Source organism: Schistocerca serialis, chromosome 7 (assembly GCF_023864345.2).
Source record: "Schistocerca serialis cubense isolate TAMUIC-IGC-003099 chromosome 7, iqSchSeri2.2, whole genome shotgun sequence".
Lineage (NCBI taxonomy): Eukaryota > Metazoa > Arthropoda > Insecta > Orthoptera > Acrididae > Schistocerca > Schistocerca serialis.
The window spans coordinates 277,794,185-277,809,760 of record NC_064644.1 but is presented as its reverse complement, the minus strand read 5'-3'; the positions used below and the strand labels follow the sequence as shown (position 1 = coordinate 277,809,760).

The following is a 15,576-nucleotide window of genomic DNA, read 5'->3' as shown; positions in this document are numbered from 1 at the left end:
ACGAAAGATAGAGTCTACAGAGAGAAAGAAGATACAAAAGATGAATTGATCATTCGGTTGTGAATAACTTTGCCGAGATAAAATAATACCAAGGTGGCATAAGAAGAGCAACACGAGGATTTGTCAAGAGAATTCCTAAATGCTTTCAAGTAGGAAGTGGAACATATGGAAATATATTTAGAATTATCTCCTACGAGCATATTGTTGGGTTACACCATAACCTGTAACCACTGAAAATGAATTCCTGGCATATGGAGTGTTTTCTTCTAATTAGTCTGTAGTGCTATCTTCCAAAGTATTTGGCATATCTCCTGAAACCCATTATGCAGCTGAGTGGATAGCACAGAACCTTAGGCCACACTAGTGTGCGGTGTTGCGTGCAGGAACCTCTGTTGGAACCTCACGACGGCACCACAAGTGAAGACAGAGTGTCAGGAACCCTCGTGTTTCATTGTGGCTCCCCACTGGGCAGTCATTTATGTCCGAGCACAGAGGTGCTCAGCCAGTCTCGGTCCAATCAGCTACCACCTGTCGCTAACGACGACAATGTCGTCACAACATAGGTCCGGCTCCGTGCTACATAACTGTACTCTGAATTTTAATCACTTTAATGACAGTGACACTCTGATGTGAAACAACGGTTCAGTGTCAGAATCAAATACATGTCAATCTTTTGACAGTAATTTTTACAAGCGTAAGTACTTACCATGCGCAAGCGTTCATAAATTACTAATAATTTGTGTCTGTGTTGCAATATCTGCCCGACCTCTCACTGAAGCAATCTACTTGCTACGTCACAAGTATCATGGATGATACAGATGTTGGTGTTATGTAGGGTGAGGACGGGCGACCAAAGGAGATGAGAGCACTCCACGAATCGTTTCAAGCAGAACACCGAGCGAACATAACAACGAGTTTTAGCACTTCCTGCGTTAACTGTGAAGAAACTAACGTAAACACTCCACTTGATCGCTTAGTATTTCACTTAAATATTAACCGTGGAATGCGCTATAATCCAGTAGATTGCATTTGTGCATTTCGTCACCATCAACAATGGTTTTTGTACTGAATTTGACGCTGAGTCAACTTGACAAAATGATGATGCAGAAAGTGTGGTGTAGAATTCTATTCAAACCCCCATAACTTTATCGCATGTAGATATCTTTGTTTTCTTAGTAACTGATAATGCCCAAGATCCGAAATCAGCTGATACAACACAAGTGAGAAATGAAATTTTTGTTTTGTTTTTTGATCATTGCTTGACGTTGAATTTTTCTTTGTGTAACTCTTTACGTATGTTTAAGTTAGCAGTATTTATGGTATCTAAAGTATGCTTCTTCATCTCAGAGTAGCACTTGTACCCTATGTCTTCAGTTACTCCATGGATGTGTTCAGATCTCTGTCTTCCCCTACAGTTTTTACCCTCTACAGTTCCCTCTAGTACCACGGAGGCTGCTCCGTGACGCCTCAACACGTGTCCAATCATCGTGTCCCTTTTTCATGTCAGTATTTTCCATATGTTCCTTCATTCGTCGATTCCGCGGAGAACCTCTTCAATCTTTATCTGTCCACCTGATTTTCAACATTATTCTGCAGCACCACATTTTTAACGCATCTGTTCTGTTTCGGATTTCCCTCTGTCCATGATTCACTAGCATACAATGCTGTGTTCCAAAAGTAAATTCTCACAAATTTGTTCCTCAAATTAAGACCGATATTTGATGTCAATAGACTTCTCATGGGCAGGAATGCTCTTTTTGTGCGTAATAATCTGCTTTTTATGTCCTTCTTACTTCGTCCGCCATGAATAACTTTGACTACAAGGTAACAGAATTCCTTAAATTCGTCTGCTTCGTAATCCCCAATTTTGACGTTAATGTTCTCGCTATTCTTATCTCTGCTAAATCTCATTAATTTTAATTTTTTTCCTGTTTACTCTCAGTCCATAATCTGTACTCATTAGACTGTTCATTCCATCCAACAAATCCTGTAATTTCTCTTCATATTTACTAGGGATACTAACGTCATCAGCGAATCTTGTCATTGATAACCTTTCGCCCTGAATTTTAATCCCACTGTTGAAGTTTTTATGTATTTGTAAATCGTGTATACGATTTGTGATTTAACTAATATGCGCAAAGAAATTAATATCAGTAAAAAACCATAGAAATGTCGAGAGAGAAACAGCTGAAAGTCATTAGGTATGGGTGGAAAAGCGTGTAACGTAGTTAGTTCGATTCATTAGTGGTTCGATTAGCGAGCGAGGAACTAAAAGTTGCGCTAAAGGATATTAATAATTATTTATTGGTGAGGAAGGAAAATTAAATTGAGTCTGCTCACAACTGAAGTTATAAAGTCTACACATGAGTCCGCAGTCATGTTCGGCACTTTATTCATAAATGTCTGTGCTGACCGCACATTTCGCCAGGTCATTAAGAATATTATGATACTCGCATCAGATACACTTCCTGATCTGATGATCGATGATCCTACACTTTAACAGGGAAGAACATTATTTAAAAAGGGCATTCGTAGTAACGGTGTAGTTGTAGGAAAAACTGTTGGAGTCGTTGAAGTATAAGCACGCAGTAAGGCCAGTTTAGTGTTACTGGTAATCATTAAATGATCTCCCATTTGTTTGAATAAAATTTGAGTGAGCGATCTATTCAAATGGAACAGGTGTCTGTATGAATATAGTATCCATTCCAGCTGAACATCCTGACATAAACTATATTCCATAAATTTAAATCTCCGAAACTGCCAAATTACTCTGATAACCACTCAATCATCAATCTTCTACAAGCTTAACTGTGTATTTCGTTATGTTTAAGAAGGAGGAATTGCCATATTGAATACTGCAGAGACAGTGGGACAGTGGGAACAGAGACTCCAACACAACTCGCCATATTTATCACAAGGTAGGCGCAGCCTAGTTAATTGTACGTCTGATCAAAAAAAAAAGAAAAGAAAAAGAACAATAAAAGTGAAACAAAAATCAGCAGATCAGCAGTCTCTTGTATGCATTCAGAGAGCAGGAACCATTACTGTTTTGAACGGAAACAGAGATTAAAGACTGCCCTCTGACACTTAACGAAACAACTTATTTCAGGATCATTCTCATGGTTCAAATATTTAATAAGCGATTCGCCTGCAAACTGTTTACAAGTTTTCGACCTTACCCAATATACACATGAAGGAATACACATCTACAAACCCTAAGCTTCTTATTTTAGTACATACAACTGCAAATCCCAGTGTGTGTTTCATATGATTGCCCTGATGGAGAAAATTAGTTGAAAGCTGGACACACCTGTAAGACAGGAGATGAATTACTGTGCACAAACGAAATTATGGCACTAGCTGTCGAACCTAAAGTGGAGAACTGCACAATATTAAAATAAGATTAATTGAAAATGTTAACAGAAACAAGTTTCAAACGAATACATTCATTTATTCAACCAAATACTTAAATATGAAATACATTGGACTATCTAAGAACCTCAGTTAATATTTCAAAGATGCACTGCATGGAATATACCGCGTGTATCTGCTGGTTCTCAAGGTTACTTGAAAGTACTGAAAGCATGCCCACCGAGAGAGGCATTCGGGAGGATGACGGTTCAAACCCATAACCGGCCATCCTGATTTAGGCTTGTAACACCATAACTCTAGTACTCTATTGATTTAGTTTGCTTTTGTTTATTTAATTTTACTTCGTTGAGCTTCTGTAAATGTGTTTGATTGAATCGATAACACAGAATTGTATACTCCATTCTTTGTAAAAACTTTGATGTCTTGATTTGATTCTATGCAATGTAGGGTATCTGTCATTTAAATTCTTTTTTCCATTTGGAGGGAACAAAACTTACTATATATAATTGTAATTTCTGTGTGAATAATTTTTTGTAGAAAGGTCAATATGTGAAAATGTTCTGTTTTATTTAATGTGTTTGGTTACTGTTATGTAAATTGCTGATCCTCACTTAGGAATCTTAGTAGTTTGGTGTATAAGAAGTAGGGTGGTTCCCCTCGGGAACGGAACTGTGTAGCGCGCGCAAATTGTGGTTGGCCTAGGTGGAAAAGGTGGAACTGATAGTCAGTCGGGGACGAGCCACCGGTCGGAGATGAGCTACCAAACTGTGCACTGCTATGCAAAGTGTGCATATTGTGCTGATTCCGAGAGAGGCTTTTCTTCCTTCTTTCTAAGGCCTCGGATGGATGGATAATTAGCTGGAACTATTCTGGAATTTGTATCTGTTGTCACCACCAAGAAATAACAGAGTACAGCAATTCAGTCTGCGAATCCACCTACCAACATGCAGTTGCCACCACGTTGCGCAATCACTGTAAAGCAATACTATAATGATGTACAGTGAAGGATCAGCTTAATCGATGTGTTATTGTGCTCAAATATAAGGTAATTTATATCTAAATTTATGTACCAACCTTGATTTTCTCCTCATCATAACACCTCTCAGGTTCCTCTCCGTTTGAGCTAAAGTGATATCCGAGTGTCCTTACTAAAAGAAGTTAAAGCCTAGAGTTTGCTAATTAATGCCTCTTGAACATAGTGAAGAGAAAGTTAAAATTAATGAGCAAGAGAGTGAGTTAAAGTTATTGATGCTTGCTGAAATAATTTTCCCAGTAAAACTGCTTATTTAAAGTGTTGTTGCTAACTTCAATATTAAAAGTTCTTAAGACTGAGGCTTATAAGGCAAACGATCTCATTATTGTCTGCAGTAAATTCTTAAAGGTGAGTCAGTTCTTGCAATTCGGTCAGTATTGTGTTTCGCTGTAGTAAAAGTGAGAAAGCTGCAGTTGTTGAACATTATATATTCAAGTTTGCTAAGTGTTTGTGTATCTTGTGTATTATAAGTGCATGTTAATAGTAATGTTATAAAGACCATTCACTTTATGTAAGCCTGAAAGTAATAGGGTGTTTCGGTATCTCTTATAATTTTTGCAAATAGTTTGTGCTGCTCCAGTTGTTAGCTTCAATCTTGAAACATATGAGTGTCAGAGTTCATTGCACTCGCGTGTGGCTAAGTCTAGGTTGTGTTTGTCCATTATAGTTACTTATACCTACTTTCATAAACGAGAACATTAATCTTTCTCTTGCCTAATTAGGCTGGCGACCGTTTCCCTTATTATGTAAACAATATAAGTAGGCAAAATTTTGTTTGTTACTATTCCAATATGTACGTAATTTTGACTTTCATTTCCGATAAGCCATTTTCGTTAGGAACAACACGGTCAACATAACAAAATTCCTCTCAGATGGTAACACTGCTCTGTTGCTTTATACCATAATTGCTATAGCAAAATAATTCTGTTTTGCAAACTGCCTCCAGTTTTGAGGTTAAGGTATAGCAGTAACAGACGAGAGTGTTATACGTGGCTTTTCCGTGACAGGACTGATTTGTTCTGTTGGGACATCGTATGTACTAAGCCAAACTTGGTATTTGATTGAATAAGCTACGTAAATGACGCTGTTGCAGTGTTATAGGCTTTCCATGATTTGCCTGAATCGCTTCAGGCGAATCCTGGAATCGTTTCTTTGAAAGGTCACGCCCGACTGCCTTCCCCATACTCCCCTAATGCGATGAACCGATGACCTCGCTGTTTGATCCCCTCCCCCAAATCAACCAACCAAAACATATCCGTTAGATGCAACTGTAATTCTAAAAATGATCAATGTACATCTAACAAAACGAACACAGTGACTACTGGGCTGTCGATTAGAATGGGAAGAGTAAGCATCTGCCCATTGCACTGCTGGATTTGAGACAGATATCTGCAGTGCCCTGTCTAAATTCTGATCAAGGGTTTTTGTAAGGTACCGGTGCTACTAATAATGCTGTCCATAAAGTATCAGCTTGAGACATGCAGAGCATGTCCGTCATAGCTGTCTCTCTGAAGTATGGAACATGAAACGCTGTTCCACCTATACGAACACTAAACCATGAAGGAACTCCTAAATCCATCCCCGTCTCCATCTTCGGACGAACTCTTCCATGCACACCCGCCTCCGTCTTCAGACTCAGTCTCCTTTCTAGAAGAACCGTACAACCTACTATTTTCTTACTGCCAAACACGACATGACTGCCCAACAATGAATAAGAACACTTAGCCCACCAATGCTATGATTGCTTCTTCCGCAAAATTCACACCAATAAAAACATGTCACATTGAATGTCTAGTGACTCTTTGATCAACCCCTCTTTCCCTAAAATCCTCTCTCAGTGATCCGTGTTCATCACATCACAATCATTTTCATCAATCACGCATTTTTGCACCCATCAGGCAGCGTCACATCAGAGCTCCTCAGAAAGTAAAAACTGTACTCGAGACTAGGCTCTTATTTTCGTGCTAGCTGCGATTTTTTAGGAAAGTGCTAGACTTATTTGCTGAAGGCAGTCTACAGAAAATGGCAGAGTGCCGGTCTCCCACTGACAATAGTTAGTCCCCTAGGCACTACTTGGCTGGTAGGCTGGTGACGAGCTGTAGAACTGATCCAACAGGGCAACTTTCATTGAGACAACACCTTATGGCACCAACCTGTGCGAATGTCAGAGTCTTTGGTGGCTTTTAAAGTCTGCTGCTTTGTTTCGTCCCACATTGTTTTGTCTGTCACGGATCCAGTGTGTCCCTGTTTCCCAAGCTCTATCAGAAAGTGAAGAAAAAAAAAGACCTGCATCATGTTACAGGTATTTAGCTAGCGGCCAGCGTGCAGTGTCACTGCAGTCCATTTCGCTTTTATAATCCGTTATTCTAATATTCTGCTTGTTCATTATCCGCTTAGTAGAGCGTCATTCTCATATTAAATGAAAATGGCCATACCAAATGTCTTGTCAAATATCTTACTATTGTAATAATATGGAAAAATGGATTGTGTTTTCCTTGTTTCATAGTACCGATAATCGAGTAACGCAGTTCCAAAATGTGTTTCATAAACCACATATTTAGTACAACTGCTGTGTATTAACTCCTGTACTCACTCTTATAGTTTGTCTAAGACATGTCATTCCGGAACTAAATTAAAAATAGTTCCAGTCGCCTAGTTCAAAGCAGGGTTTTCAGGGCCCTTGGTCGTAAGGCAAATGTTTAAGCTGGAAGTCTCCGTCCAAGAAACGTGGTAACTAGTCCGGACAGTTGTCTGTGTAAGGCATCGTTTTCGAGTTGGTGTTGTGCACTGGCACCGGATTGAATCCGCCCCGTGCACATTGATCCAACTCAGGTCAGACCTAAATAGAACAGAAATACATAAATATGCGCGTGCCGACGTTAATCCTCCGAGATCCTATGTGGATTGTACTCGTGTCTCAAGTGGCGGGAATAAGGAATTCACTATTGGTTCCGGTATATGTAGAGTAGTGGTGTTAAGTGACGGGAGCACTAAGCGTGAGTAGTGTGCAGGCTGTATGAGACATTACACGATAGTGCGGAGGACAAGTTTAGTGTGAACACAGTGTGCTTGTAATGTTACTTGAGTATCTTATGATTTGTTCTGTGGTCTCCGTTTGAAGGGGTCGTGACTTTGGTGTCTTGGTTCAGCAGGCCGTTAACTTCTCCAGACTTTATGCTTGTTATTGGTGTCTGCCTGCAGGAGTAAAGAATTATGAGCTGTCAGAGGTGAATAATTTTCCATGCTATTTGTTTGAGGTCTTCCGTGCGTTAAGGGTATTAAATTTAAAGTGGGGCATAACTCTCAAAATAAGAGGGTTTGTGTTGTGTCCTTTGGTTTGGTTGTCTGGTTTCTTTTTTTTATGTTACAGTGTACTACGAGCAGCGGGCACAATCAGGTCCGGATTGACCAAAACAGGGTGCAGCGCCTTGATTGAAATATGTTCTGACGCAGATAGCTCGGCCGGCTACTTTTTGATGAGGCTCGGCGCTACTTGTCTGTTTCCTGTCAGAGTCGCTGCTCGCCCCAATAGTTGACAGAAGTTGGGTACTCTCTCGTGTAATTATTTAAAGATTCCTCTTGTTAATGTGTCGTGGCAGCGCCAAAGTGCGTCCCCTGTTCCTAGTAATTGGGTCACTCTTGTATTAACGTGGGTCATCCGTTGGGGTTGTGGCCGCAGTTGCGTGGACTTGAACTGACTATTAACATAACTGTCTCTTTTGCCTAAATATTGTTGTTATACTTGAAGGGATTTCAACAGTGAGTTCAGTGGAATAAGTCACTGTATAATTGAAGCAATTACGTTGCTCTATGATCTGTTTATTAGTCTAAGTTTCCAGTTGGGGAATTTGCTCTTTTACTTAATATGTGTTATTTAATGTTCTGCTCTGTTGCTTGTGTTAACCAACGAGGACTTAGTCCCGGTAAATTCCTGTTAAATTTGTGGGCTATTATGCTTGTCATCTACATTTATCTGGGTCTATTTGTTATTTAGTTAAAAGGAAGGGTCTTTACTTTTCTTTTTTCATTCCATGTACTCTTGTAAAAACTCTATAATGTTTTTAAATATATTTGTTATTGGGGGCTATTGGAAGGCCGGTTTTGTAAAAGATTTTGTAAAACTGTATTGAGGGTATATGTAATAATTCCTTGTGAACTACAAGCCTATGTTTGCGTTCTCTTATGATTGCAATTTGTGACGGTTTGAGGATTGCAAACTTTACGTCGCACTAATATTTAGAATTAACCACAGAAATATACAAGGGTAGGAACTTAAATAGTGGTAACTATTTATTCACAACCGATACTAAAGAGTTACATGTTTGCACCTGTTACTGTCCTTCAAAGTTGGCAACAGCGTTGTGTAGAACCCGTTGCCATCGATGTGGAAGGCGTAGTATACCGTTAGCAGAGCCTGTTCTATTGATGGTGCGAATGTAGCGCTCTACTGCCTGTCGAATCTGTGGAACAGTTCTGAAGCGAATGCCACGAAATGATTACTTCATCTTCGGAATCAAATCAAAGTCACAAGAACATCCGTGGAGTATGGTGGATGGTACAGTACTTCCCAGTCTCATCGACAGAACAGAGCAGCCACAGCTTGCGCTGTATGCGACCGCTCATTGTCGTACATAATGATGGTTGGGTTGCACAGAAAGTGTCGCCACTTCTTTCGCAAAGCTTGTCACATGTGATGATCCAAAAACAAACAGCATGCAGTTCTTCTTCAGAGACGCTAGGACGACCTACCCCATTCATGTCTGCCACTGTTTGCCGACCTTCACTGAAGGCTTTTACCCAACGTGCCACTGCTCTGTACGGCAATGCCGATTCCCCGCACGTCTCTTGAAGACCGGGATGACACTGTCGTGCTGTTCGACCTCTGGCACATACAATCTTGATGAAACTTCGTTGTTCCTGTTTAGAAGACATAGTGAGACCGTTACGCTAGACTGCTCGCTCACAAGTGACGGTGTTTCCCTCGATTGTACGTACGCGGGTGAGGTAGGACGGGCGAGTCCATTTGCTCGTTGGTACGGTAGGTATGTCAAGAACGTGTGCAGTCAGCGACAATAGTAGATTCCATTGCATAGTGTCTCCACAGCAGTGTTGCCACTATTTAAGTTCCAACCTACGTAGTTATGCACCACTTTTAATACGTTTATGATGCACAAAGTATCTATTCTCGACTGTTGTGACCCAGTGTTGTGAAAACTGGTATCTGATAAATATTTTTACCTAAGCTGAACTAACAGCTCCTGTTGAGACACTTATCTATAGAGCAGAAGCAGTTTCCAAGAAAAAAGTCTTTCAAACCCTCTTTAAACTGTGCTTTATCTGAAACGAAGTTTTTAATGGTTGCTGGCAGTTTATTTAATATGTGTGTCCCTGAATACTGGAGTCCTTTCTGGATCAAGGTAAATAGTTTTAGATCTTTTTGTAATTCGTTCTTATTCCTAGTACTGAAAACAGAAATATGTTATTTGCAACATATTTCTTTAAGGAATAAATATGCTGAGAAACAGTGGTTAGAATACGCAGTTCCTTGAACGAATTTCCGTATTATCTTCTTGAATTTAAACCACAAACGTGTCTTATTATATGAGTTTGACTCTGAAAAGTTTTGCTCGGTTTGACGAGCTACCCCAGAATATGATCCCATATGACTTGATAGAATGAAATTAAGCCACGTAAGCAAGTTTTTTATATTTATACATGTTGCATCTGACGTTATTCGCATTACAAATACAGGCTTGTTTAGGCACTTCAGCATTTCGGTGGTATGTCCTTTCCATGCATGACGTACTCAATTGGCCTCTGCCACATTCAGAACCGCGCATCCGGGGATTCCAGAGAAGTAGATAAAAATATGCCAGCTAAGGTAAAAGATCGATTTTTCGAACCATCTGTCGATAGACAATCAGACAGCGGCGCTTCTGGAAGCGATAATGATGTCAGCAACAAAAGTGACTGTGATTTCGATTTAAAAATATAAAATATAGAATCAAACATTCCAGTACGTCATTTCGACTTCTCCTGCGTTATCAGCGACCTCACAATACTTTGTACCCGATGTTTTACTGGAATCCGCTAAATTTATAATTTTTGATCTGTCAATTAGGTAATTCCGGCATCGGATGCCTGATTAGAAACCCAAAGAATCTAAATAGAACACCGTTTTGCCGGATTTTATATCCATTTTTCTGTTATGTCCGGGTTTTGAAGCGAGTTGGCCACTTCGCGGAGGATTTATGACGAGGACCGACGTGCCGGCCACACTTGATGTGATTTCTAGGTAGTTTCCCGCATCTCACTAGATCAATACCGGTCTGGTACCAAAGCTCCACTTCAGTTACACAATCCGCAAACATTTAGAAAACTTTCGCCTACTTCCATATGAATAACATGAGCTAGGGGTACATATGTTCAGTCTCTGTGGGGTAACGGGGTAGCAACGTGAAGGGAACCCGGGCATCTCTTAAATTAACTATGCCAAATGGGTAAATTACATCGCCTACCCTGCACTGACGTTGGACAAAGTCATAAGAAAAAGAAGAAGAAGTAGAGGAAGGAAGATGAGAGCAGGTGAATTGCTGTGAAGCGTTTGGACCTACCATTCTGCGTGGGGCGGTACTGCTCGTCGTAGAGGCGGTAGACCATGCCGTGTGCCCTGATGACGGTGTGCGACGCCAGGTAGTCGCCGATGCCCGGAGCGTTCTGTGATGGGGCCTGGTTGCCGCTGGAGGCGTAGCCGCGGGTGAACGTGTACGGCTCGTTGAACGTCAGCCACCACTTCACCTGCCAAAGAGTCGTGGTCCCACAACGACATTAGATAATAGTGGCTCTGCATTCTAGAGGTATTAAATGTGGTTTGATGTTTAATATGTTATAATAAACGGTTATACTAATTGCTTTTACAGATTTTTCTTATTATTTTCCCTGTGTTTTCCTATTTTAGTCCAAGTCTTTTTTTTACTTATGTCAGTGCGCACCTGCGAGTGATTTTTGTAACAACAAGATAAAAACTGGCATTTATCTAATAATGAGGGATACAGGGAGATACATTCTATTTCTCAAGTCTATATCTGCTACATTAACGAATTAGATATGTGAGTTCAATAACAAGTGGCACTTCGAAGTTAAAGGTTGACTTCGGTGCTATCTGTAATTTGTTGGTTGAATTGGCTGGTGCAGCTAGCTCTCTCGATCGCTCGTTCTTTACCCACCTTGCGTGTGCTTGGCAAAGGCCTTGCCGTAGTGGATACACCGGTTCCCGTGAGATCACCGAAGTTAAGCACTGTTGGGCGTGGCCGGCACTTGGATGGGTGACCATCCAGCCGCCATGCGCTGTTGCCATTTTTCGGGGTGCACTCAGCCTCGTGAAGCCAATTGAGAAGCTGCTCGCCCGAACAGTAGCGGCTTCGGTCAAGAATACCATCATAACGACCGGGAGAGCGGTGTGCTGACCCCACGCCCCTCCTATCCGCGTCCTCCTCGGAGGATGACACGGCGGTCGGATGGTCCCGGTAGGCCACTCGAGGCCCGAAGACTGAGCGCTTTTGCGTGTGCTTCATGGCAGTGAGAAGATATCAACCAAAGCCGTTTTGCGTTCTCAGTTTTAACAAATGCAAATGAGTGACAGTTGTGAGGCGTCGGGAGAACTGCCGCAACGATGGACTGGCCGATGAGGATCTTGCCGTTCTCGCATCTCACCGGTCGCCTACAAGGTCCGCTTGCCTTGCGTTATGTGAAATTTTATGGTGGTTTGTGGAGGACTGCCTGCCTTCGAACAATTTGGGTGAAATAAACACAGTAAAGTAACAGAAGTCACTGTTGTAATTGCAGTACTTTCTGTAAGTTAAAATGTAGCCCATGTGAAAACCTTTGTTCTGAGAACGGGTAGAAGTATGAAGTTGAAATTTATGACACATACTGAGGTCTGTGGTTCTTTGGTGTTCCTAAAACAGGGAAGCTTAAGTCAGTGCAGTCGTAAGACACAACCCTTCAGGTTCTATGTTTAGCATCGCTTCGGCTCTGTGAGTTCCAGAACCTGTACAGATAACTGGAATAGAGATCAACATAAACATCATTCCCGCCCTTTCTATTGTTCATGAAAACCACATATTGCATATCGTACCCCCACATAGCAAGACCTTCAGAGGTAGTGGTCCAGACTGCTGTACACACCGGTACCTCTGATACCCTGTAGCACGTTCTTTTTCAATGATGTAAGCCTGTATTCGTCATGGCATACTATCCACAAGTTCATCAAGGCAGTTTTGGTCCATACTGTCCCAGTCCTCAACGGCGATTCGGCGTAGATCCTTCAGAGTGGTTGTAGGGTCACGTCGTCCATAAACATCCCTTTTCAATCGATCCCAGACATGTTCGATGGTGTTCATATTTGGAGAACACGCTGATGACACTAGTCGAGGGATGTCATTCACTAGATGTGCACGATGGGGGCGCGAACTGTCTTCCATGAAGACAAATGCCTAGCCAATATGCTGCCGATATGGTTTCACTGTCGGTCGGAGGATGGCATTCCTTACGTTACGGCGCCTTCTCTGACCACCAACGGCGTACTTCGGCCACCCCAAAATAGCAGGGAATCTCCACCTTGCTGCACTCGCTGGACAGTGTTTCTAAGGCTTTCAGCCTGACTGGGTTGCCTCCGGGCACGTCTCCGACGATTGTCTTATTGAAGACATATGCGACACTCATCGGTGAAGAGAACGTGATGCGAATCCTTAGCGGTCCATACGGCATGTTCTTGGGCCTATCTGTACCGCCCTGTATGGTGTCGCGGTTGCAAAGACGGATTTCGAAATGGACATCGCGAGTGAAGTTGCATCATGCAGCCTATTGCGCACAGTATGAGCCGTAAACAACGTTCTGTGGTTGCAAGGAAAGCCCTTAGGCGACCTGAGCGAGGCATCTCATCGACAGTTCCTGTCTCACTGTATCCCCTCCATGTCCGAACAACATCGCTTTGGTTCACTCCGAGACGCTTCGATACTTCCCTTGTTGAGAGCCCTTCCTCGCACGAAATAAGAATGCGGACGCGATCGAACCACGGTATTGACCTTCTAGGCATGGTTGAACTACAGACAACCCGAACTGGTGGAATGACTGGAACTGATCAACTATCGGAACCCCTTCGTCTAATAGACGCTGCTCATGCATGGTTTTTTACATCTTTGGGTGGGTTTAGTGATATCTCTGAACAGTCAAAAAAACCGTGTCTGTGATACAATATCCACAGTCGACGTCTATCTTCAGGAGTTTTGGGAAGCAGAGTGATGCAAACCTTTTTTGATGTGTGTAGTGCAATCAAAGGAAAAGATCGGAAAAGTTAATTTGTAATTATATCGCACGAAGGAAAATATTATTTTGTCATTTGTTATCCGACGTCAAACTTGAAATTAACACAGTCAGTACTTCTGCATTCAGGCTGACTTCGTCGAAATGGAAAATGTCAAACATCAGGCACACAATGAATTTAGTGCTCATACGGCGTCTTTGGGAATCTATCCATTATCATACACAGGGTGTTACAAAAAGGTACGACCAAACTTTCAGGAAACATTCCTCACTCACAAAGAAAGAAAATATGTTATGTGGACATGTGTCCGGAAAAGCTTACTTTCCATGTTAGAGCTCATTTTATTACTTCTCTTCAAATCACATTAATCATGGAATGGAAACACACAGCAACAGAACGTACCAGCGTGACTTCAAACACTTTGTTACAGGAAATGTTCAAAATGTCCTCCGTTAGCGAGGATACATGCATCCACCCTCCGTCGCATGGAATCCCTGATGCGCTGATGCAGCCCTGGAGAATGGCGTATTGTATCACAGCCGTCCACAATACGAGTCTCTACATTTGGTACCGGGGTTGCGTAGACAAGAGCTTTCATATGCCCCCATAAATGAAAGTCAAGAGGGTTGAGGTCAGGAGAGCGTGGAGGCCATGGAATTGGTCAGCCACTACCAATCCATCGCTCACCGAATCTGTTATTGTGAAGCGTACGAACACTACGACTGAAATGTGCAGGAGCTCCATCGTGCATGAACCACATGTTGTGTCGTACTTGTAAAGGTCCATGTTCTAGTAGCACAGGTAGAGTATCCCGTATGACATCATGATAACGTGCTCCATTGAGCGTAGGTGGAAGAACTTGGGGCCCAATCAAGACATCACCAACAATGCCTGCCCAAACGTTCACGCCGGCCGGAGTGGCCGTGCGGTTATAGGCGCTACAGTCTGGAACCGCGTGACCGCTACGGTCGCAGGTTCGAATCCTGCCTCGGGTATGGATGTGTGTGATGTCCTTAGGTTAGTTAGGTTTAAGTAGTTCTAAGTTCTAGGGGACTGATGACCACAGTACTTAAGTCCCACAGTACTCAGAGCCATTTGAGCCAAATGTTCACAGAAAATCTGTGTTGATGACGTGATTGCACAATTGCGTGCTGATTCTCGTCAGCCCACACATGTTGATTGTGAAAATTTACAATTTGATCACGTTGGAATGAAGCCTCATCCGTAAAGAGATCATTTGCACTGAAATAAGGATTGACACATTGTTGGATGAACCATTCGCAGAAGTGTACCCGTGGAGGCCAATCAGCTGCTGATGGTGCCTGCACACGTTGTACATGGTATGGAAACAACTGGTTCTCCCGTAGCACTCTCCATACAGTGACGTGGTCAACGTTACCTTGTACAGCAGCAACTTCTCTGACGCTGACATTAGGGTTACCGACAACTGCACGAAGAATTGCCTCGTCCATTGCAGGTGTCCTCGTCGTTCTACGTCTTCCCTAGTCGCGAGTCATAGGCTGGAATGTTCCGTGCTCCCTAAGACGGCGATCAATTGCTTCGAACGTCTTCCTGTCGGGACACCCTCGTTCTGGAAATCTGTCTCGATACAAACGTACCGCGCCACGGCTATTGCCCCGTGCTAATCCATACATCAAATGGCCATCTGCCAACTTCGCATTTGTAAACAGTGCACTGACTGCAAAACCACGTTCGTGATGAACACTAACCTGTTGATGCTACGTACAGATGTGCTTCATGCTAGTACTGTAGAGCAATGAGTCGCATGTCAACACAAGCATCGAATTCAACATTACCTTCCATCAATTGGGTCAACTGGCGGTGA

At 42.3% G+C, this 15,576-nt stretch overlaps 1 protein-coding gene across 1 annotated transcript in view; it reads right to left on the bottom strand.

Annotated features, from left to right (window-relative positions):
- The window catches only part of LOC126413014 (myrosinase 1-like), a 63,338-nt gene that overhangs the window by 29,234 nt on the left and 18,528 nt on the right, over positions 1–15,576 (bottom strand). The window contains exon 5 of the mRNA XM_050082907.1: positions 11,020–11,203. Within this exon, the coding sequence (XP_049938864.1) occupies positions 11,020–11,203 (184 nt within the window). The remainder of the gene's footprint in view (positions 1–11,019; positions 11,204–15,576) is intronic.